This window comes from Danio aesculapii, chromosome 10 (genome assembly GCF_903798145.1).
Source record: "Danio aesculapii chromosome 10, fDanAes4.1, whole genome shotgun sequence".
Classification (NCBI taxonomy): Eukaryota; Metazoa; Chordata; class Actinopteri; order Cypriniformes; family Danionidae; genus Danio; species Danio aesculapii.
In genome coordinates, this window is record NC_079444.1 from 10,482,627 (window position 1) to 10,506,358 (window position 23,732).

The 23,732-nt window shown below is 35.6% G+C and overlaps 1 protein-coding gene across 1 annotated transcript; it reads left to right on the forward strand.

Annotated features, from left to right (window-relative positions):
• The first annotated feature begins 1,789 nt into the window (after positions 1-1,789).
• si:ch211-243g18.2 (uncharacterized protein LOC559906 homolog) lies at positions 1,790-22,868 on the forward strand. The gene is made up of 9 exons (XM_056466690.1): positions 1,790-1,874; positions 5,312-5,709; positions 7,968-8,050; positions 8,126-8,282; positions 11,115-11,279; positions 12,820-12,945; positions 16,812-17,029; positions 17,179-17,207; positions 22,384-22,868. The coding sequence occupies exons 1-9, from the start codon at positions 1,790-1,792 to the stop codon at positions 22,497-22,499; spliced, it is 1,377 nt and encodes a 458-aa protein (XP_056322665.1). The 3' UTR covers positions 22,500-22,868.
• The last annotated feature ends 864 nt before the right edge of the window (positions 22,869-23,732 follow it).

A 23,732-nucleotide genomic window follows, 5' to 3' on the forward strand; every position in this document is an offset into this window, starting at 1 on the left:
ACTTTTTGAGATCTCAAATTTCTCTCACAAGTGCCATTCACGCCTGCTGTTCTCACGTAAATCCACCAGAGGCCGTTGTCGACTGACTGACTGACTGACCGATGGACTGACCCACCATCCTCCTTCCCTAAACCCAACCAATTGTATTGATTGACCTGCCGATCCACTTCCCTAAACCCAACTAACAATTTTCAAAAGCAATCCAGAAATAGAAAAGCTTTCACCTGATTTTACCACGTTTTTCGAGTTTACCACATTTTCCCCCTGTTATTTACTTGTTTATTTAATTTTTTGGCTTGTTTTTTTTTTTTTTTTTTTTGTCTTACCTGCTTTCTAGAACTGTTCTTCACTGGACTTGAACCCTGTCATCATGGTCATCTCCTCTCTGCTTCTCAAGTCCACTGATGTACATGGTGAGCAAACGGGACAAACTGATAACAGCGTGAAAGCCGTCCATATGGAGATAAGTGGTCAGCTGGTAAGCCTGAAAAGCAACGGCGTCTTACATATTGTTCATTTAAAAAATGAAAGGCAGCCATACGTAGCTCTGGCTATATAATTCGTGATCTTACATTTCCACAACAATCATGTTCTAAACAGAAAAATTGTTTAAATACTTAAATACTTTAGGTGCTTTTTTTGCAAACATTTAATTTAATTTGTTGAAATATCAATTCTTTGTAATTATTTTTAAAATGTATTAGCTAAGTAAAAACTTCTGAATCTGTGCTTTTTAGAATTTCTCACAACATGTTTGTTTGCATTCTGCAGAAGATCGAAAGTTTGTAACAACATAAGGGTGACTAAATTATTCATTTTAAGGTCAACTGTTCCTTTAAAATGAGAATTTGTTGTACATTTACTCATCATAAGACCATCTTGGAAGCAGGCGATTCCTTTTTTTTCTTCAACAGAACATTAAGAACGCCTGCTGGCACTTTAAGAGTCAAAAACCAAATGTATGCAAAACAAAATTAATATCCATGGCTCCCACTCCAGACTGACATCAATACACTTTGAATTGTTTGCTGAGGCTGTGGATTAAAAGTAAAAATGTTGTAATTAATGTAAATTTTTTTGCACAGTCCAGTGATTTCCTAAGACATGTATATAGTCAAGAGACACAGGTATTAGTTTTGTCTTCCCTGTATGTTTTGTTCTCACTCTCAAAATACTGATGGTTGTTCACTTACATATTATGAATCACCAAATAGCACTGTTTCAGAAAACAAAGAAAAAACAAAGGTCATCTACATCTTAGATGGCCTGAGGGTGATTAAATTAACAGCAAATCTTCCTTTTCGGGTGAACTATCCCTTTAAGCACTCAAAAACAGCACTGACACCAGTATTCAGTTTCTGTGTGAATGTAGCCTCTGTAAATTAGGCCAGGTTCTTAACTTTTTTGTCTGGTATAGAGCACAGTTTGCAACAGCTGATAACTAAAATACTGAAAAGACAGACTATCCTTCAGATCTAGTTCAGAGAGTATTGTAGACGATAAAGATACTATAGTAAACACTGTTCTGGCTCATAGATCTTGTCGTGCAGGCACATAGAGCAGGCTTTGTTTTTTCATCTCTTTGTTCTCGTCACAGAAGAAACCTGTTGAATATTTCATGCCGTGATCTCTGGTGTCTTGAGTTACAACTCTAGTTTAAGAAAGAGAGAGAGAGAGAGAGAGAGAGAGAGAGAGAGAGAGAGAGAGAGAGAGAGAGAGAGAGAGTCATGTGGCTCCTCCCACAGGTGTTCAGGTAATATAAGCCCCGCCCACTGGTCCTTAACTCTATATGAGGGCACTGTTAGTTTCTGACCACAGATCAGCGCTCCACACATCACACACCACAGAAAACACCCTCCCTTCACTGACAACAGGTACAGTATGAATTTGTTTAACTTCTTATCTTTCGCAGTAGCCTAACCACTTGGATATCAGCCTAGGTAACACTTTATTTTGATGGTCCATTTGAGTATTAGTAGACTGTCTGCTTAATATCTGCTGACACTGCTACTTTAACTGACTTTAGTAAACTTTGCAAATACATGTCAACTTACACTTACCCTAACCCAAACCCCAACCTAACAGTCTACTTATAATCTAATGAGAATCAGTTGGGATGTAGATGCAATGCAACTTAAATTCAGCGAACGGACCATCAAAATGAAGTGTGACCTCAGCCTCTTGTTAGGTTTTAAGATATAATATATTTATAATTATAATATAATTCACAGTGTATTTGATGGTAAGGTTCAAGATATAAGATATTGATTTTCTGCTAGTGATTAGATTGTCTGCTTAATATTTTATTTTAAAGTTCCATCAATAAACACGTCACTGCCTGAAAGTCATTTTGAAAGTTCATATCAACCCATTTTATTAACCTTAAGGCTAAAATTAATGTCAACCAGTGCTCAAATATAAATTCAGTAGTGCCAATAGTAATAATGAGAGTTATTTAACATGTAGTTGCAATTATACTTGCAGTGAACAGGACGGTGATGTAACATTTTGAATTGCTTGAGAAAAAGTTTTGAGTATATTTAGGTGTTTTGTAATGACCACTAACTGATTTAAACCGTTTATAAGACACTTGTTTAAATATTTATTGGAAAATCACCAAAGTCTTACTTTTCTAACTTATATAGATATAAAGTCAAACATGACATTATTCATACCCCAGGGATATGAACAATTTCAGACTTGACGGTATATAAGAAGAGCTTAGATGCAAAAACCTCTAAATGCCATCTTAAATTTTCCTCCAAAATGAGCATTTTTATCAGGATCCTGTGTGTAATATCACTTTTTCAGCAAAGAATAAGTCCTTTTCCTGCTATTTAAAGTGCAATAACTAAACATTTACAAATAAGGCTTCAGACGGCACTTAGAGGTTTTTGCATCTGAACGCTTCATATTTTAATCAGTGTCAATGAAGCTAGCATATATTCTCTATCTGCTCTTTATCTGATAAAGGGTTAAAGTTCTTGCACCTCCAGAAAATTGCATTGCCTTGTAGAGTAACTCATATCGTATTTGACAACTAAAGCAGCAAAGTCTCCAAGACAACAGACCTCACATGAGTAGGTTAAATGTTTGATGTGCCAACACGAAACAACAATGCAGTGTCCATTTACATATCATCTGATCGTTGTCCTTCAGTGGAGCTTTGTTCACTGTTGGATGCTTTTAATACTTCATTGAGTAAAGTTAAACATGAACATTAAGAGTACTGTAAAAGCATTTTAAAACTACACACTCATTGCTTTAGTTTAGTGGAACTAGGAAGACTAGTTGGTTAATTTTCTTTACAAGTTCAAAATCAAAAGAAAAAATTCATTCATAACAAATTTATAAAATAATTATAACATCTTGTAGCTTAAATTGTTTTACATTTTACAAATCCAGGTAAATAAAATTGATAGTTCACCAAAAATGCAAATTTAATCACTATTTAGTTTCCTTCAAGTGGTTCCAAACCTTTCTGAGTTTCTTTATTCTGTTGAACCTAAAAGAAGATATTATGAAGAAAGCTGAAAATCGATAACCACCGACATCCATAGTAGGAAAAAATAAATACTATGGAACCAAGGGTTTGTGGTTTCCAGCTTCCTTCAAATTCTCTTCTTTTGTGTTTGGTAGAATAAGCAAAGTCAAACAGTTTTGGAACAAGTACTAGGTGAGTAAATGATGACAGACATAGTATTTTTGGGTGATTCCTTAAAAAATAGGCTTCTTTATGAAGGGGTGAACTATAACCAGATTTTTTTCTCCCTGACATCACTGTCAAAGTTGAGATTGTGGTGTCAGATCGGCATAAAGAGCTCCTTCAACCCAGTGCTCTTTAACAGTAGCAGGCTGTCAGATGGTTATCACTTTATGGCAGGAGAAAAATGGAATAGGAAGGTGTGAACCAACTCTCTTAAGCAGCCCAGAGTTGAGAAGTCATTTGTAACAAGGTTTGGACGTTTACTTCTAGCTGCAAAATTCAGCATGGAAAAATTCTTGATTTGACAAGCTTCTTTTGACAAGTCAGTTTGTATAAAGAGCGTTTTTAAGCTGCATATCTTGAGGTCAGATGGAGATGTGTGATGTTCTTCTACACCAAATATGATCTCCTTCTGCGCACTGTTGCTACTTGTATTTTTTTCTCCTACACTGAAAAAAAGTGTTGCATGCAAAACTGTTGCAAACAATTTATTTGTGTTGAATTTAAACAAACAAATTAAATTTAATAATGTTCAACTTAATTTGTTTGTTTAAATTCAGCCCAAATAAATTGTTTACAACCACTTAACTTAAAAAAACTGAGTAAATCCAAGGAATCATCTTTGAATAATTTTTTTCAGTGTAGAGGTACCTTAAAATGTGGCTACAATGGAAGTTTTAAGCTTATTTAAAGTTTATTAAACTTATTTTAGTTTTTTCATACCACTTTTCCATGGTTTGAATGTAAAAATGCCCTTAACAGACAAGCAGGACTTTTACGCTTGCGCCTCAGGTTTTTTTAAGCACAGCGTAAACTTTAGACACCATGTCAAGTTAAAACTTTTACACACAGCACCACACATCAGTATCAATTTCAAAGCAGTGGACCAATCAGAACTCTAGGCCGGGCAAGTTTCTGTTTACAGGTGCTCAGTGGTTGTGTCGGGATATCTTCGTCCTCTATTCTGCCCCCCCTTTTTTTAAACATCACAATTTTATATGCAGACATGTTCTGTTCCAGATGAATACAATTGCTGAATCTGATATAGCACTAGTATACAACTCTTTTTGACATAAAACCACAAGGTTGAAGAACGAGCCTTCACAGCCTATTTAGTTTAATATATTTTGCCTTTCCTGTCTCTTTTAATTTTTAATTTTCTTTTTTCTTTTATTATCATTATTTATTTGACCTAATACACCATGCCGCCAACCTCAACATTCAGTACTGATCTGTTTATATGCTTAATTTGTAAAATGAATGCACCTCATATATTGTTTATGCACATCATATACTGTGTGGTTTATTTTTATTCTTTTAATCAATTTTGTACTGTTATGTATATATTTTTCCATTTGTTATTTTCTCTTTTACTTTTGTTTGTTAACAGTCATAAAAATCTGATAAAATATTAATACAAATATTAAAATAATAAAATATTTTACAAAAAAGACAAGTTCGGTGTGAATGGCCCCTTAGTGTGCATTTGGATATGAAGTGGATATCTTTAAATTTAGGTGTTACACAATACATCTTTTGATAGTCATTCACCAAAAAGAATGCTTCTGTGACAATCGGAAATACATCTTTTATTCCCATCCACAGAGATCATGTCGTCCAGTCTCTCAGTACGGAGCTTCTCTTTGGGCCGGCAGCCCTCTTTCTCCAGCATGTCTCTGAGGGACAGTGGACGTGCCCGATCCAAAGCTGCGGTCTCGTTCGCTGCCTCTAAGCCTCTGTCTCGCTCTTCCTCCATGAGCATGTCAGATCTGAACGGCCTCGGCAGCATGTCTCTCAACGGCCTGCATGGCAACAGCACCAATGAAAAAGAGGCTATGCAAAGCCTGAACAGCCGATTGGCCAACTACCTAGATAAGGTGCGCACTCTGGAGAAGTCCAACGCTGACCTGGAGCTGAGGATCAAACAACTGATGCTGGACCGTGTGCCGAAAGGACACGATATCGATTCCATGATGGCCCAAGCTCATGCTCTCGAACAGGAAGTATGTCCTGTTTTTTTGACTTCATGAAAATAAGCTTTGTTAGCAAGTCTGTTCAGCAATGCTCATTACCTAGCTAAATGATTACCTACTGGCAGACTAAACAGTTACATTTTAACAAAGAAGGAAAGCACTTAAAACTGAATAAATAGCCCTGTAAAAGGGTTAACATTCTCAGCCCATTATCCCTTGATACTAAGTTTAAGCATACAGAATGAACTACTGGAAAGAGGAAATATTGACTCCCTAAAATTATCTTTTCATCTTTTTTACTCTTATTTACTCTTTTATTTGTAAACTTGCTCCTTTTTTATTTATCTTTTTTTAGATGATATGTTTGTTTTTAATTTTTTTTTTTTTTTTAATTTTATTTATTTTTATTTTTATTTTATTTATTCTGTTTTATTTTTTATTTTATGTTATGTTATTTTTTTATTTTATTTATTATTATTTTATTTTCATATTTTTATGTATTTATTATTATTATTATTATTATTATAAGTTTTTTTATTCTGTTTTTATTATTGTTATTTTTATGTTATTTTATTTATTTTATTTTATTTATTTATCGGAAACACCGATACACACACATACACTACGGACAGTTCAGCTTACCCTATTCACCTATAGCGCATGTCTTTGGACTTGTGAGGGAAACCGGAGCACCCGGAGGAAACCCATGCCAACATGGGGAAACATGCAAACTCCACATAGAAATGCCAAGTGACCCAGCCGAGCCTTGAACCAGCGACCTTCTTGCTGAGAGGCGATCATGCAACCCACTTTGCCACTGTGACGCCTTTGATCTTGTTACATGCCAAATAAAAGAAAAAACATTCAGCATGAACTGACGAATTAGCAATTCTGAGAAAACCAACTAAATCTCAGGTTCTGAGCCATGATGAGGATGTCCAGTCCTCCTTCTGGAGGGGCATTGTCCCAAAGAGTTGCTTTAACTTGCTCCAACACACACGGCTAAAAATTGAGAGTGACTGTAAAGACTTTGATTAGTTATTTCAAGTGTGCCTAATTAAGGTTGTAGACAAGCTCTGCATCTCCAAAAGCAGAACTGGACACCACTGGTTGTAAGTGTGCCATGCCATGTTTTCAATAATTAATTACACTTTCTCCGTGACCCAAACCAGGCTCAATGGAAATACGTGACTTGGCCTACATTTATGTGAAACATAAATTACATTGCTCCAGGTACATTTCATTCCATGTTTTAGATGTCAAATCTGCTAGAGGGCGCTGTCTACATTCATTCAATCATTCATTCATTTTTCTTTGGCTTAATCCCTTTATTCATAAGGGGTCGCCTTATCCAGCATATGTTTTATACAGCGGATGCCCTTCCAGCTGCAACCCAGTACTGAGAAACATCCATAAACGCTCATTCATACTCATACACTACGGTCAATTTAGTTTATTCAATTCACCTATAGTGCATGTCTTTGGACTGTGAGGGAAACCGGAGCACCCGGAAGAAACCCAAAAGATTATGGGGAGAACATGCAAACTCCACACAGAAATGGCAACTGACCCAATGGACTTGAACTAGCAACCTTCTTGCTGTGGGGCGACAGTGCTAACCACTGGGCCACGGGTGTCACCGGTGCTGTTTGCATTTTTGCTAATTTTTGAATTTGTTACTTAGGGTACATTTTGATATACAAGTCATATAAATTTCCACCGTACTGCGACTGACCTAAACCCTTTCCTGAGCCCAACCAACAGTGTTTTCAAAAGAAAACATAAGAGAAAAATACATCTTAGCAACCTAGTTTTACCTTGATTTTACATTGCTTGTAACCATACTCTCTAAACCCGAGCACTCTGCATCACAAGTACAACTCCAGACAAAGTGAGCCACTGAGCAAACTGACCAAAACGTTGTCCATATGGAGACAGACAGGATATTCGAATATTCGAATATAAATAATAGACACCGTTAAGTTGTTTTGTCATATTTATTTGATTTTGTGTAAAGAACTGCATGGAAAAATCTTTTATTCATCGGCAAAAAATATCATTAGTGTGAAAAGGAACAGAAGTTGTTGGCGTCATACTGCCCTTTAGCACTCATTTTACCAAGAAACTGCAGTCAAACTATGTTGAATTACATTTTTGCAGTTTGACAAAAAAAAGTAGGTTGAAGCATGTGTTTCCAATGAGCCTGTGTTGGATTAATTGGTTGCTTCAATTCATCTGAGATAAATGCACCACATGCACCTTCATTCTTAAAATACTGTACCTTACAGGTAAGGAAGAAAACTCTGGAGAATGCGCGGATCATGCTCGAGATCGATAACGCCAAGCTGGCTGCAGATGATTTCAGAATCAAGTCAGTTTGTTACTTTTGCACCCATCAAAATGTCTTTGAAACTTTTGGAGGTCTGTAACTGATGTGTGTTTGCAGATGGGAGACGGAGAGCGCAATGTGTCAGTCTGTGGAACGAGACTGTGTGGCCCTGAAGAAAGCCAAGTCAGACCATGACCAGATCATCGCCACACTCCGTGGTGACCTGGACAGCCTGAAAGAGGAACTCTACTTCTTGAGGAAGAACCATGAGGAGGTAAGATCTCCACAGTGACAGTTCTTGCTCTTCACAGCCGCATTCACTCAGTTTACAAACTGGTTAAATAGTAGCATTTAAGTGTACATGAAAAAAAGTTGGATTTGAGCCAGTACAAAGTTCACTTGTTTTCATTTCCTACTAAACTCTGTTGCTGTAACCCCCATTTCTGCATACATTCATGAGGTTTTTTAAGTTACCATAAATAATCTTTATGCAAAGGAATTTTTCCACAAGGAAAGGGCTTCTTCAGACACTCCGAATAAAAAGTTATTTGGGGATTTGTACACACAGTGACCCTTCCCAGCAGCGCATTGATGTCTAAACGACATAAATAACTTAAAAAAACACACTGAATGTTCAAATCAATTTGGTCAAAATTACATTAAATTAACATCTAACATTGATGCCAAAAACACATCAGAAATCAATTATTGGACTCTCCTGTAGACGATTTCTGATCTGTTTTTTGACATCATGTTAGATGTCAGTTTGATGCAGTTTTGAGGATTTTACATGCGTTGTAGGGATATCAAATCCAGTGTAAATTTAGAATTTGCAAATGAAGTTTTCAAATTAATAAAAAATGTCTTTTTTATTTATAACAGTTTTTTATAAATACAGAACAGAACAAAAACATTTAAACAGTCTATAATATGTTTTATACGACTGATGAGGGGGAAAAAATATATATATATATATATAAGTAAATTAATAAATAAAATAATTAAATAATTAAAAAAGACAAAAACAAACCAAAACAAAAAACAAGCACCAGTCCATTCAAATATGACCATGAGTAAATAATATACATTTTTAAGTTTTACTTGATCAAACACAAAACATTGAAAATGGAGTTGAAAAAAAAGAGTAAAATTGTCCATGAATCATAAGTGCCCTACTTTCAACTCTTAAAAAGATAAACAAAATATTTCTTATATTGTAATACTTTTGTGTCATTATTTTGATGGTCAACAGGTTATCGAGGTGTGGATGTCAAATAGATGTCAAGTATTTGACATCAAATCCATTAGCGTTTTTAAAAACTTTTTATTTAAATTAAGTTTTATTTATATAACTTTTTATTTATATTGCGTATAATATTATTTATTATAATATTCAATTAAAATTCTTTAAATGAAATAAGAAAATTTAATACATTCATCCGTTCATTTTCTTTTCTGCTTAGTCACTTTATTAATCTAAGGTCGCCACAGTGGAATGAACCACTTACTTATCCAGCATATATTATGCATACCTGTCACTGGGAAACATTTATACACACTCATTTACACACATACACTACGGACAATTTAGCTTACCCAATTCACCTACAGTATAGCGCATGTCTTTGGACTTGTGGGAGAAACCTGAGCACCCGGAGGAAATCCACACCAACACGGGGAGAACATGCAAACTCCACACAGAAATGCCAACTGACTTAGCCGAGGCTAGAACCAGCAACCTTCTTTGCTGTAAGGCAATTGTGCTGCCCACTGCACCACCTTGACACCCAAAACTTAATACAAAATAAATAAATAAAAAAGTACTGCCATCATAAATACTTTTCAAGGGATACATTTGTACATCAAGTTACATTGCAGTTACCTCAGATTACACTGGTGATAGGTTATTATAATAATTATAATTATAATATATTATATAGGTTATAATTAACCTCTAAATGTACATATCCTCTTCAGAAAAATATCTTCAAAAATATCTTCATTAGTAGACATGCAGTCATTTTGTTTAAGTCTCTGAATCCACTGAGCCACCTTTGGAGAACCTTTTTCCATCCAATGTCATTTTTTTGCCATCAAGGTGTCTGCTGAATTCTATTCTATGGGTTGAAGTTCCATCCTGGAGAGCCATAGTTCCTAAAGACACTTTGACATAATAGGTGCAATAGATAGCAATAGCAGTAGCAATAGCAATAGCAATAGTAGATAGCAGGCACCTGTTTTTATCTACAGTAGGTTGGCTCCAAGCCATATTTGACCACTCCGAGATTCTCCTAGGACTAATAAAAACCCTTTGGGACCCACGGATTCTTAAGGTTGTTCCACTGTGGCAGTCCTGTCAGACCTTTGAAAAGTTTAAAGTAGTGACCTTTGTTGTCTTTGATAGACAAGCGCTATGACTGGAGTTGCTTGTAACCCAATCCCTGTGGTTCCTTTGTCTAATGCAATTTAAGATGTGCCTCACTGCTAAACTCTTTGCACAAAATCAAATTTTTTGGTCACAAACTTGCTCTACATGGGTATGATCAGATGTAAATGCTTGACCAACAAATTCTGAATGCAAAGAAGCAGAATAAACGCATAAACTTGAATTCTTGTATTACTCCGAAACTAACAAATACACAAATTATTTAATAAGTATAATGAGAAGTATAGTTTCTCACGCATATTTTCTTGGTGTTTGATAAGGAGGTGTGTCTCTGTGATAGCAGAATATTCAAATTATATCTGAATGGGTTTTTTTTGTGCGTGAAAGGCACACTGCATACTCCCTGTGTGAGCAACATGAGATCAACACTTTTAAATATTCATTGAGAAGAATTTAATAATGAAGTAACTTCCACCTACCGTGTGCCACCATGTGGTATCAAATTGCCAACATTCACTCTGCAGTCTCAAATGACCACACGAAAACATCCCAGTGTTCAAACACAAAACACACACACATTTACCATACTCAAATATGTTCAACAACTCATTAGTCAACAGTTTTAGTTAATTCCACAGAAGGTTATCTCTCGGTATGTTTAGATGTACAACATACTTCTCTTTAATAATCCGCCCATTACTTTTCCCACACTCTCTGAAGGAAATGGACAGTCTGAGAGCCCGGATTGCTCAAGAGGATGTCAATGTGGAGGTGGATGCGGCCCGTGGGCCAGAGCTGGGGACTGTCCTGTCTGATCTCAGGTCTCAGTATGAAGGCATTGTCCAGAAGAACAAGGAGGAAGCTGAGAGCTGGTACCGTAAAAAGGTTTGTGCTCTCAGGGGAACAGGGTCAGAACCAGTACCATGGCTGCCAGCCCCCATTAAGACTATCCCAGACCCAGATCACATTTCACTTACAATAACACCTTCATACAGCTATGTGTTTTTGGACATGTACAATAGAAAACCAGGCTAATGTGGGCATGGTATTCATGTTACTAAAAGGATTATAAGATTATTACACTGTAAAACCTAAAAAGTTTTGGTAACTCAAACCATTTGAGAAAACTGATTGCAACAAACCATTTAAGTTCAAAAACTAATCCTAATGAGTACTGTGAACTTACTTCATTTGAGTAAATGAAGCAATTTGAGCACATTGAAACCCAATAAATGAAGAGATCTCAAACCAAATGAGTATTGTAAAACCCAATAAGTTAAGACAACTCAAACCATTTGAGGAAACCGATTGCTACAAACCATTTGAGTTAAAAAAACTAATCTATATGAGTTCTGTGAACTTACTCTATTTAAGTTGAAGTAATGAGGTATTTCATTAATTCATTACCTTCAACACTGAGTTGAACACTCTTTTCAAATGAGTAGAATTAACTTTCTTTCAAGTTTGAGTTAACTACACTCATTTCATTTGATAAAGTTGACTGTTGGGGTCTTACAGTGTATACATTGCAATGTTTTCTGTGTTAATCATGATTTTGTTTATATCCATAACATGTGTGTAAGCTAAAACATGGTCTTTTTATGGTACATAAAGAACATTTTGACCAGGAACTATGGTAATATGATGATATTTTTAGGAAATGGATGGTATTTGCATATGATACTTCAAAAATACAGTGGTATTTTTAAATATTAGACCACACTATTATCATGGACTACTGAACCACACTTGTACAGATGGTATTTGCAGCTACTATGGAACTATTATAATATATATAATTTCTTCAAAACATAAATGTCATTGTATTTTTGTAAACTGAAAGATAGTATTAATAGGGTACAGCAATATGCTAAAAATACTTCTGGTACAATGATGAAACCAATATATTTTTGGTAATTAATACTATTAGTCCACACTACTTTTATGGACTTTAGAACCATGGTATTTTCAAAGTATTTGCATATTACTATACGTACTTTTTGAGACATTACTTTTTGTGTATAAAATCAACATATTTAAAAAGATAATTTGAATATTCCATGGTTTTGGGACAAGTACAATAGTAAAACAAAGTTGAATACTACCATTATTACTAGAATTACCAGTATTACCAGGTAGTATAAGTATGATATTTACATTACTAAGTAGTTAGAGTAAGTATTTACCCAACATTATTTGCATATTATACCATGGTAATACAATTAAATTTTTGAGTGAGTGGAACCTTTGTATCTTTAAAAGGGAACCAGTATCTTTATAGCAAATAATAAGGTCCCATGTTATTACAATTAATGATATCATTATAGATAAGTAAAACACCTAGTGCATTACTTTCTTCAATTTCATAGTGGTCTTTCATACAGAACACTTGTGTAACCCATCAACTATATGTGTGTGTGTTTAGTTGGAGACGGTGCAGACGCAGGTGCGTGAGAGCAATGAAGCCTTGAGAGGAGCTCAGAGTGAACTCACCGAGAGGCAGCGCTTTCTGCAGACCCTGGAAGTGGAACTGGAGAGCCTTCATAAACAGGTCAGAACCAGGCAGGAGGAACCTTTTAGCGACCATTTCGGTTCCCTGAGTGAACTTTGAAAGCCTCGGCCAATGCAGATTCAATTACAGCTTAGCACTGGAAAGTAAAACCCTGCCCTTTATGTCAAAGCTATTTGAACGACCCAGGCCATAAATGCTCCATCACATGCCTGCACTTACTTTCACCAGTCAAATGTGAGCGGCAGGAAGCACAGACACAGTTTGTTGTCGGATTATGTCAGTAAAAAGGGGTCAGTTGAGACCTTACTAAAAGTAGTAGGGTTTTAGATCTCCAAAAGAGACGTTTATCTATCAGGTTTGCTTGTTGTTCATGACCTTCCGGTCTCATGCAAGTGAAAGATCAGTTCCAGCATCTCGGATGTATTTACTATCAACAGGTCACTCTTGTGTAAATAAGCCAAGATGTAAATTCACATAGTAGGGGTCGTTACTTAATGGATATATGCTGGTACAGCTATTTTAAAGTTGCAAGTAGATGCACTGTAAATACTCTGAAAATAAAGATTCAGTCATCATTGACTCACACTGTAAAAAATAGTATGACGAAAGGTCAAGACTACAAAAGTTTTTTATGTTACCTTAATAAGATAATCAAGTTTCAATTTCATTTTTAAAGTTATGCAAAGTTTAACTTAATGTTTTTAGTCATTTGAATGATATAAATTGAGATTATTAGCAAAGTTAATTTGATTCATCTTAATTAAGCCAGCAACATTTGTTTACAGTGCACCATTTACTTCTTCTAAACCTGCTTCTGTTTTCTTCTGTTGAGCACCAAAGAAGATATTTTGAAGAAAGCTGGAAACATTTAACCATTGGCCAAATTTTTACTACTACTATTAAGTCAATGGTTACAGATTTTCACCTTTCTTCAAAGTATCTTCTTATGTGTTCAACAGAATAAAGAAATTCGGTAACACATTATTTTGACCGTCAATTTGAGTATTAGTAGACTGTTTAATATTTGTTGATACTGCTGCTAAACAGACATTTAACTATATACACTCTCTGAAATAAAGGTACAGGAGTTAAAAAAGGCTGCACCTTTTCAAAAGGTACATATTTGTACCCAAGGAGTCCAAAATGGTACCTCAAAGGTGCACATTAGTGCCCAAATGTACCTAAAATATTCTTTTGAGGTACCATTATGTACCTTTCAGGTACAAATATGTACCTTTTAAAAAGGTACTGCCCCAGTGACAGCTCCTGTACCTTTGTTTCTGAGAGTGTAAGAAACTTTGCAAGTACATGTCACAACTTACACTAACCCTAACCCCAACCTAACAGCATACTTATAATCTAATGAAAACTAGTTGGCATTATGCAATGTAACTTAAATTCAACAAACGGACCATCAAAATAGACCATCAGAAACTCTTCTGCTTTGGACACTTGAGGGTGAGTAAATAGTGTGTAAATTTCCCTTTAATGTCTTCCTCTGCAAAACATAAGTTTTGCTATTTTACTATACAATGAACTGCATAATACCTTAAATGTCAACTTGATTAGAGGTCTCTAAGGATTTGTATGCATGAGCGCAGTATTCAAAGAAGCCTCATTGTCTGAGCAGTTCAGTGTATCACCAACTGGTGGTTGGCAGTTTAAACATGATTACATGTAAAATAGATGGGCTAGGGTTAGATTAGAATTAGGTTAGAATTGACTTGTTTACTGACAGAATAGCTTAATTGTGGGTACATTTGATCCCCAATGTGATGAATGCCAGGAGCACACACACATGCACAAGCCCCCTACCATAACTTTAACCATCACAATTGAGTGCCTAACCCTAACCTTTTCCTAAACTTAACCTTAACCCAGTTCTAACCTTGAACCTAAAACCAAATGGTAATCCTCAAACAGCCCTTTAAATGAGGTGCCAGAAAATGAATAACAGTTTAATTGTTTTCTCTTTACTCTTTCTCAAATGGCCTGTTTCCACTGAGTGGATACCAATGGTACTGTTTTGGAGGGCGTGGTGTATGACAGAAAGTTTTAGCGAATGTCATTCTAACTCGAGAAAATGTCAAAGTAAAGCTGTACGGGTTGTTTTACATATCACATGAGAAGCACTTCTCACAAAACAGAAGCTTTAAACACATAAATACCTGTGTATAAATGTTCGTTACTAACCTTTCTATGAACATAATTTGATTATAACTGCAATCAATGATCAGTGTGAAATAGCCTACTGTAACGTCTGCAGTTACATAAAATAAATAAATAAATAAATGCAACATATATGAACACATACAGACCCTTACAGTCTCTGAAAACTACACACAGCATACATTTATTTAGTCCTTATTTGGGTCAGTGCAAACCTCTCATCTGTATCTTTAATCTTCACTATCACATGTAACATCTTGTTAGAAAGTCATTCCATCATTCCTAGTTTCGAATTTGGTCATGTTTTAGGCTGCTGAAAGAATCATTTGCTCCTTTGTTTTTTCCAGCTTCTCCTTTGTTTTTTCACGCTTCACTCTTACGTTTGTCCATTTCTGAAAGGATTGGATGTCAGAAGCTGTTCAATAATCACGCGCATGTTATTATCATAACCTTAAGACGTTTGTTATTTCAAATATAGACCCGCGGCCAGCGCAAGCGAGAAAACGAAGGCCTTTAGACGGCCCCAAAACTATGGGGCACAGGGCAGATTCTTCTCTTCTTCTTGGCTTTGTGGCTGTTCAAGACGAGATCATGGTTTGTTTGAGCTCGGGTTGACCATGGCTCATAATTATATGTATATATTATTATGGTGTAATGTCTCGGTTGTGCATTTAAAAATGGTGGTTCTTTTGTTTTCATTCTGGCTTGTTGCATGAGCGAGTGCCGTATCTCTGTAAACCAATAGCGTTCAGTTGGGCGTCTAGCTCCGTCTATTGGTACTCTTTTTGTTGTGCAAGGTACTCTTTGCCAAGGATACCCAAAAAGTGGTATGGTACGGTTTACTTTTAGGTACCCTTTAACAGTGGAAATGGCCATAAAAGTGTACCGAACTGTACCGCACCGTGCCACTCAGATAAAACGGGCCAAAAATGGCTCTCATAAAAATAGTTAGACACACGCATAAGGTTAAAACGAACTGCATTTATAAATATTTTGTAACAATGTCTATTGAATTGAAAGCATTGTAAATGCTCCTAATGTTTAATGATAGTTTTAGATTTGTTTTGTTTTTGTTTTGCTTTGACTTTTTGGATCATAGAGAGAGGAGGACAGGTAATGATTGTATACAGAAATGTATTACAAATCCAATGTGTATCTACCATCAATGTTTGGTGTATTAAATGGATAGTTCACCCAAAACTGAACAGTCTGTCATCATTTCCTCAACATTTACTTGTTCCAAACCTGTTTGACATTCTTTCCTTTGCTGAACAATAAAGAAGATATTTTGAAGAAAGCTGGAAACCTGTAACCATTTACTTCCATAGTATTTTTCTTTTTCTACTATGGAAGTCAATAGTTTCGTGTTTTCAGCTTTCTTTAAAATATATTCTTTTGTGTTTAACAGAATAAATAAACTCATAAAGGTTTGGAACCACTTGATTATGAGTACATTTTCATTTGTGGGTGAACTATCCTTTTAATGTGCCTTCAAAAAGCATTGCGTAGCCAGACTAGATTTTTAAATACATTTTCATCACCCAAGGGCAGCCTAACATACATAAAAAGCAACCAATTACAGATTTTTCTGTTCAGTGTCATATTTAGGACTGTTAATCATTTAAATAACAGACTTATGTGTAAAACTCTATGCTAAAAATCCCAAAAGTTCAGCATTTGTCCTATGGCGTGGTGTCTGAAGCATCACAAATTCCCCTTAAAATTCTCTTTCACAGGTGGCAGCTCTGGAGGGTAACCTAAGTGAGACAGGGCAGAAATACACCCTAGAGATGGAGCGCCTGCAGGCCACCCTGGCCCAGCTGGAGGACAGCCTGTCTCAGCTGCGTCTGGATATGCAGCGCAACAAGACTGACTACGAGCAGCTCCTGCGCATCAAGCAGAATCTGGAGATGGAGATTGCCACCTACAGGAGGCTGCTGGAGGGCGAGGAGACGTGAGTGACTCTTTTAGCTCAACTCCTCATTATTTACTCAGTGTAGCGTCATCCATATCTCCACACACTGATATGGGTGTCTGGGGTTTTCACAGCTTAATGATTGTTTTGATACTTACGTCATGTTTTTATTTTCTTTTATTTAACAGGGTTAAAGAGATTCCTCCACCACCCAAGAGTGAGTTCTCATCCATTCTCAATGTGTCACTTGTTGGATTCAACAAACACTAGATCAAATACGCACACTTGAACTAAACTTGCTTTTAGCAAACATTTGACTAGAACTGCATGTTGCATTAACTGAATGTAAAAACTGTAACATGGTATTATCTCAATGGGATAGTTTTTAGTTGTAAATTTTGCTTTTATTTTACTCACACTCCGGCCATCTAATGTGTAGGTGGCTTTTTTATCCTCAGTAGAACATTAAAAAAGATTTTTAGCTGAATCTGTGGTCCTTGGTGATTCATAAAATGCAAGTCCACTTCAGTTATGGGCACTTTGAGAGTCTAAAAACAGGCAAAACATTTATTACAATTAATATCTGTTCCTTCTGAAAATATACTCCAGAAGGTCTTATAAATCAAAACGGTTTGCAAACATTATTTACTAACAGCTTCTTCAGTTTCTTATAAATGTCTTAATGGCTAAAGTGTGACAAGCTCACTTTATTAAGCACAAGCTGGGCTAAAATAATGTTTATTCCCTAATCTGTTGAAATTCTTGATTCCGATTGTCTGGAAGGTGTGCAATAAAATCGTTTATTGTACAGGTATAATTCCAGTCAGTTTTGATCAAACTTATATAAATGCGCTTCACTCAAACATCAGTAGTAACTGTTACATATGGGTCGAGACAACAGAGATGAGGATCCACGTGCAGTTTAATAATCAAGAGTAGTCAGGCAGGCAATAGTGAAACTGGGATGAACAGGAGCATAAGGGTAATCTAAAGAATGTGGTAAAAATAACAGGCAAATGCTCAGGACAGACAGCTTAATGGCATAAACAATAAAACAATGAAGGGTCTAAAACACGGTAAGCCAAGACACTTCATAATGCTAACAGTGAACAAGACTCTGCAACGTGTAAGGGAATGTGAGCAGTGTATATAAAGTAGTCTCTGTAATAAGTCTTTCATCAGCTGGAAACAGGTGTGTGTGAGGTGCATGACAGGATTTGTAGTTCATAAGTTGACAGAATCATGTTCCGGGTGAAGGTGCATGTTTACCAGCGGTCTGCAAGTCTGGATCGCTGGTGATTGTGACAGTAACCATACACTCAAAAAACTGATTGCTGCTGCTTGTTCAAACTACCTGTTTAAAATGAGCTGAAACAACACAATTCTGGTCATTTCTGTGGCCAATGTATTTGTTTTATGTTCAGTCCACTTAAATTTGTAAGTTAACTATTAAGTTAACTTAAGTGTTTTGTGTTGGGGCAACATGAAGGAATTGTGTTGGTCCAGCTACCTGGTTAGGGGATTTGTAGTTCCCAGCAAGCTTTACGTGGAATTGAATTAAGAATGGAAATATTGACAATAAAAGTAATCTGAGGTGTTTAAGGTTATAAGGAAAACTTGTTAGAGTTTATTCTTCACTTCAGTTTGATGATTTAGAAGAGTTTCATGTAATGCTTTGAGTTTTAAGATTACCACTTTGCAGAAGCACCCATGTTATGACGGCAGCTTAATTAGCTCAGTGAGCAATAACGGTCTCAATCAACTCTATATGTAACTCATGACATATGAAATATAGTGTACTCTATTAGTTCATTTAGGATAACTTCAAATAAAACAAAAAAAAGAGACTTTGAAGTGTACGACACATAAACAACCATGATATTATCAGACCTTTGAGTTTAAGATAAATAAAAATACAAATGTTTTCAAACTTTTTTTTTTTATAAAATCATGTTGTACCAACTCATTTAAATGTGTAAATAGTTTTTTTAGTTGGTGCTAAAAAACATATTGGATGGAAATCCTGCCCTCAATTAAAATGAGTTATTTTTTTGAGTGTAGTAACTAAGTGACAGTTGCCGGAATCTTTTTTACTTCTTACACTATGTGCTTCACCAGAAACCAATGGGGAACAACCAACTGAATATGCTCAAAGATAGTTGCAAAAAGGTAGCTAACACATGTTACTATGAGCTATTAGATATGCCTGTGTCATTTACATGCACACACATATACGACAATTTATCTCACACATGCTCTCTCTGTCTGCCTGTGAATGATAATTCAGATCCGGGAGATCTAACGTGTCATAACTGATAAAAATTCCACTGTAGCATAGCCAGTTTTAACATCTATCATTTGGCAAAGGACCATATAGTAAGCTAAAAAATCAATGTGTGTCAGGTGGTTCTTTATAAAAAAAAATGTAATGCATGGAAACCATTGATTATTGCTCACATAACTGCAGTTATTGTAAAAAATATATATTGCTGAGGGAAAAAAACAGATAAGAGTGGCTAGTAAAAAAAAGAAATATTTTTAAGTCATATAAATAAGGCCAGAGAAAGCTTTTGTTGTCTGAAGGAGGAAGGCTAGAGGTGTTACTATAAACATGATGTATAAATGACTCTGTGCGCTCATTGACTTTTAAGTGTTATGTTGATTTAACTTTTGTGAGCCACCTTTCTGTTAGAAAGGCTTGAGGGTCAGTGTCAAAAATTTGATGGTGAGTTTCAGCATCCCCTAATGGGCCCATCAATGTGAAAACTGACTGAGGCAGGTAAAGGAGATTAAGAGTGGGTTTCTTTGTTGTTGTTTGTTATTGTTGTTGTTTATTTATTGCACTGTCTACAATGTAATAAAATATAAATAATAAGGGTCAAAGTCACACACTGACCTACATACAGAGACCTTCTGAACACAGAAAGTCACACACCTTTGTGCCGTTCTTCGAAACTGTAACTACAAATGAACCATCCCTGCCATTCCCAGCAGGTTCTTTCACCATAGACTGAAGAAAAAAAGGGGCCAACAGAAAATTCACCATACGTTGATGTAGAATATCTGTCTAATGTGCAGCTTGCTGGTGCTGACATCTGTCAATTTGCATTTGTGATTCTTTGCTGTTGCCCTAATGACATGAGCGGTTACTTATACTCATGTTGCGCACTCATAACAAAAATATGAATTTCACACAGTGCATGAACAACATTTAATATTGTACATAAGATGTGAAATGTTTCCTTGGACCACACAACCAGTCATACATTTTTTGAAAATTGAAATTTATAAATCTTCTAAAAGCTGAATAAATAAGATTTCCATTGATGTTTGGATAGGACAATATTTTGCTGAAACTAAATTGGCCATAGTGTATGAGTTTGTGCGAATGAGTGTATGGGAGTTTCCCAGTTCTGGGTTGTGGCTGGAAGGGCATCCACTATGAATAGTTGGCAGTTCATACTGCTGTGGCGACCCCTGAAAATAAGGCACTAAGCCAAAGGAAAGTGAATAAATGAAAACTGGGCTGAGATATAGCTATTTGTCTGGAATCTGGAGGTAATAAATACTGCAAAAATCACCTTTAAAGTTGTTGGAATTAAGTGTTTAGGAATGCATATTAATAATCACAAATTTATTTATTATGTACAAAATTTTTTACAGAAAGACATTTACAAAATGTCATCATCTTTTTTCCATCAAAGAAAAATCTATAATTCTGACTCATACAACGTATTTTTGGCTATTGCCAAAAATATACCTGTGCAAGACTTTTTCCCAGTGTTGGGTTGCAGCTGGAAGGGCATCCGCTGCGTAAAACATGCTGGATAAGTTGGCGGTCCATCCCGCTGTGGCGACCCCAGATTAATAAAGGGACTAAGCTGAAAAGAAAATGAATGAATGAATGAATGAACATAAGACTTTATGGTTCAGGGTCACAGATTACTAACACTTTATAAACATATTTGTTCAGATATTCGCAAACACAGTAACACAATAGTCTAAAATTCATATTATGTTCAAATCATATTAGAGATAATGTACAATGGTTACCAACATACTTCATCCAACATGAATTAATCTATTTCAGACAGTATAGGTTGGGAAAACCCCAACTATGATAAATATTGTGAACATTGTGAGGGAGAATGAACAAATTCTTAGTGTATGTCACAATGTGGCCAATTACTTGTTCACGTGGTTTACTTCTTTTGCAAAAACACAATTTTTGGAATTTTAATTGTGCAGAAACACTAATAAAAGTAAACCCTTTACCCTTTTATATGATGTCTGATTGCTATCTGTACAACTAAACATTTTTTTTAAGTGCTTTCCACTGTCACTAGAAAAAAAATATGTAAAAGCAGAATTTGTGGACCAAACAGGATTAATTTTGTCTTGCCTGTAAATGTTTTTAGGATTTTCAAAGTGCCTGCATCACCACAGACTACACTCTCTAGAAAAATATCATACATTTTGGTCAGAAATGAACAGCTATTTTTTATTTTGTCTGACACAACATTAAATTTGACATTATATCAGAACAATTCAAGAAAATAATACATGTTCATATTACACGCACACAGAAGAAATATACAAGTTTGAAACGCAAATATATTTAATATATCTTTATCATTTTTGAAGAGTATTTTTCTAAGTTTTCAATGCAAATAAAACTGAAAAATAAAAAGTCAACATATGGGTGAAATTATGATATGCAATAATTCAGAATAACAGATATATTTATGTAAAAACGAAACAACTAATTATTCTAGGCTCTCCTTATAAAAATGAATATAAACAATAAGTGATCATACCGTAGCCTTCTAGATTGTATTATTTTCTAAATGTTAAGCTGACCAATGAATAAAAACTTAGTAATGGAAAGGATAGTGGCCAAGTATAAAGATTAGGATTCTTTTAATACTTTGCTAAATGATTTACATTCTAAACATGCCTGACAGAATATTTTGCTACTGTACATAAACTACTGTGCATACACTGAACTGCATTCTAGTGTGCATCTTCTGTAAATCACAGTCAAGATGTATTTATAAATTTATGAAATTCTCTATCCCAAATTTAAGCAGGAGTGACACAAATGTCCTCCATCCTGTAAAATCCGCTGTTCAGGCCAGCACTGACGCTTGATGCTTAAGTATAATTTAAGCCGTGGTCTTGAACTGTTGTGTAAACAGAGCTCCGATATCAGCCCGTGGCTCTGGAATGTCCTGGATCTTCTCACCTGAGCTCCATACTGAAAACTAATGACACATTAAACAGTGCCAAACAGAGCAGCTTCTCATAAACCAGCGTACAGTCCAGTGTCTGTTTCTTGGAGAGGAATGTGACGTATCGCTAACATCTCTCCCTCTCTGTCTTTCTGTCCGCAGAAGAGCCTGACGTTCGTACCCGCAAGATAGTAAAGGTGGTAACGCAAACCATGATCAATGGTAAAGTCGTGGACGAATCCAGCGAAGTCGAACAGATTGAGGAGACAAAGAAGTAAAACAAGAACAAGACTGTCTGTGTGATTCTCCATATAAAAGCCTCTATTGTCCGTTTAGAAGCTGCATTACCTTTTGGCCCCAGCGGGCCCCTGATTTTTGTTTCATTCCCAGTCTTTCAAAGAGATCGTCTTTCCTTTCTCAAGCAACAAAAAGAGCTGAAATTACTAGGAAAGCCATCAGATTTAGAGCTGAAACTGAAGAAGAAACAAGTGACAAGTGTTGCTGTTATTGCATTTAGGCACTTGTCAGACCAAATTCTTTCTGCATGCAATATTTATTTCTCAATAGTGTAGCATGAGGATGAAATTATTAACTTAAGAGTTTGCTTCTCTGTCATTGTTTTCAATCTTTACCCATATTAAAAACTATTCCATGCAAACTGCATTTGTTGTGACTCCTTATGACCTAAGTCTATATATTTAAATGTATTATCTTTATTATTAACGTATTCAACTATAAGTTATGCTTATTTAAAACTCATTTATGTTTATAATGGAGTGAAGTCTATAATTGGAAGGCAATTACTTTACTTTTACTTTAGATTTACACAGAAATTTTTGATACTCGTGATTTTACATCTACAGATTTTGTTATGCTTCAGTTTTTTTGTTGATCAATTGATCTTTTCTAGTTGTCTCAGCTTGCATCAGTCAAACTGACTAAAAATATATTAAACTAAACTTTTATAACTTAAAAAAATGAGCTGGAACCCGATTAAAATAAGTTGAAGGAACATAAATGCTTTTGTAGTGATCTCTTTTTGTCATATTATTTTTTACAGTGTGAATTATAGTGAGAATATTGTGACTCTTGACGTAGTAGGTGCCCATTTCAAGTTAAGATGATTCTTTAGGGTCTTAATGAAAAGTCTATTACTGAATTGGGTTAAATTTCTCAATGGTAACCTAAATAAACACAGTTTTCCTTGTCAAAAACACTTCAGTTCACAGCGACTTGATTCAGTGTGTCTCTTTAAATGATAATGAGCTGCTGGTTACCCCACCCATCTGAAGCTGGTAGCAATCCATTCTTTAGGTAGCAAAAGCTCCACACCACACATATTGTGCTTAGCCAAGCATCGTGTTACTGTTTCCTCCTGCCTCACTGACATGACAGAGAATTTGTTTCCACATTATAATGTGACATCATAGATCACAAATCTGAGATGGCACTACTAAAGCATGTTGGGCGCTTATCATTCCATTAATCGTATATACACTCACTGGCCACTT

Bases quoted from the DNA above. Each gene is read 5' to 3' on its own strand.
- si:ch211-243g18.2 (XM_056466690.1), top strand. From the start codon at position 1,790: ATGAGGGCACTGTTAGTTTCTGACCACAGATCAGCGCTCCACACATCA. The intron at 8,283-11,114 runs GTAAGATCTCCA...CACTCTCTGAAG, and splicing joins TGAGGAAGAACCATGAGGAG to GAAATGGACAGTCTGAGAGC. The intron at 17,030-17,178 runs GTGAGTGACTCT...TTTATTTAACAG, and splicing joins CTGCTGGAGGGCGAGGAGAC to GGTTAAAGAGATTCCTCCAC.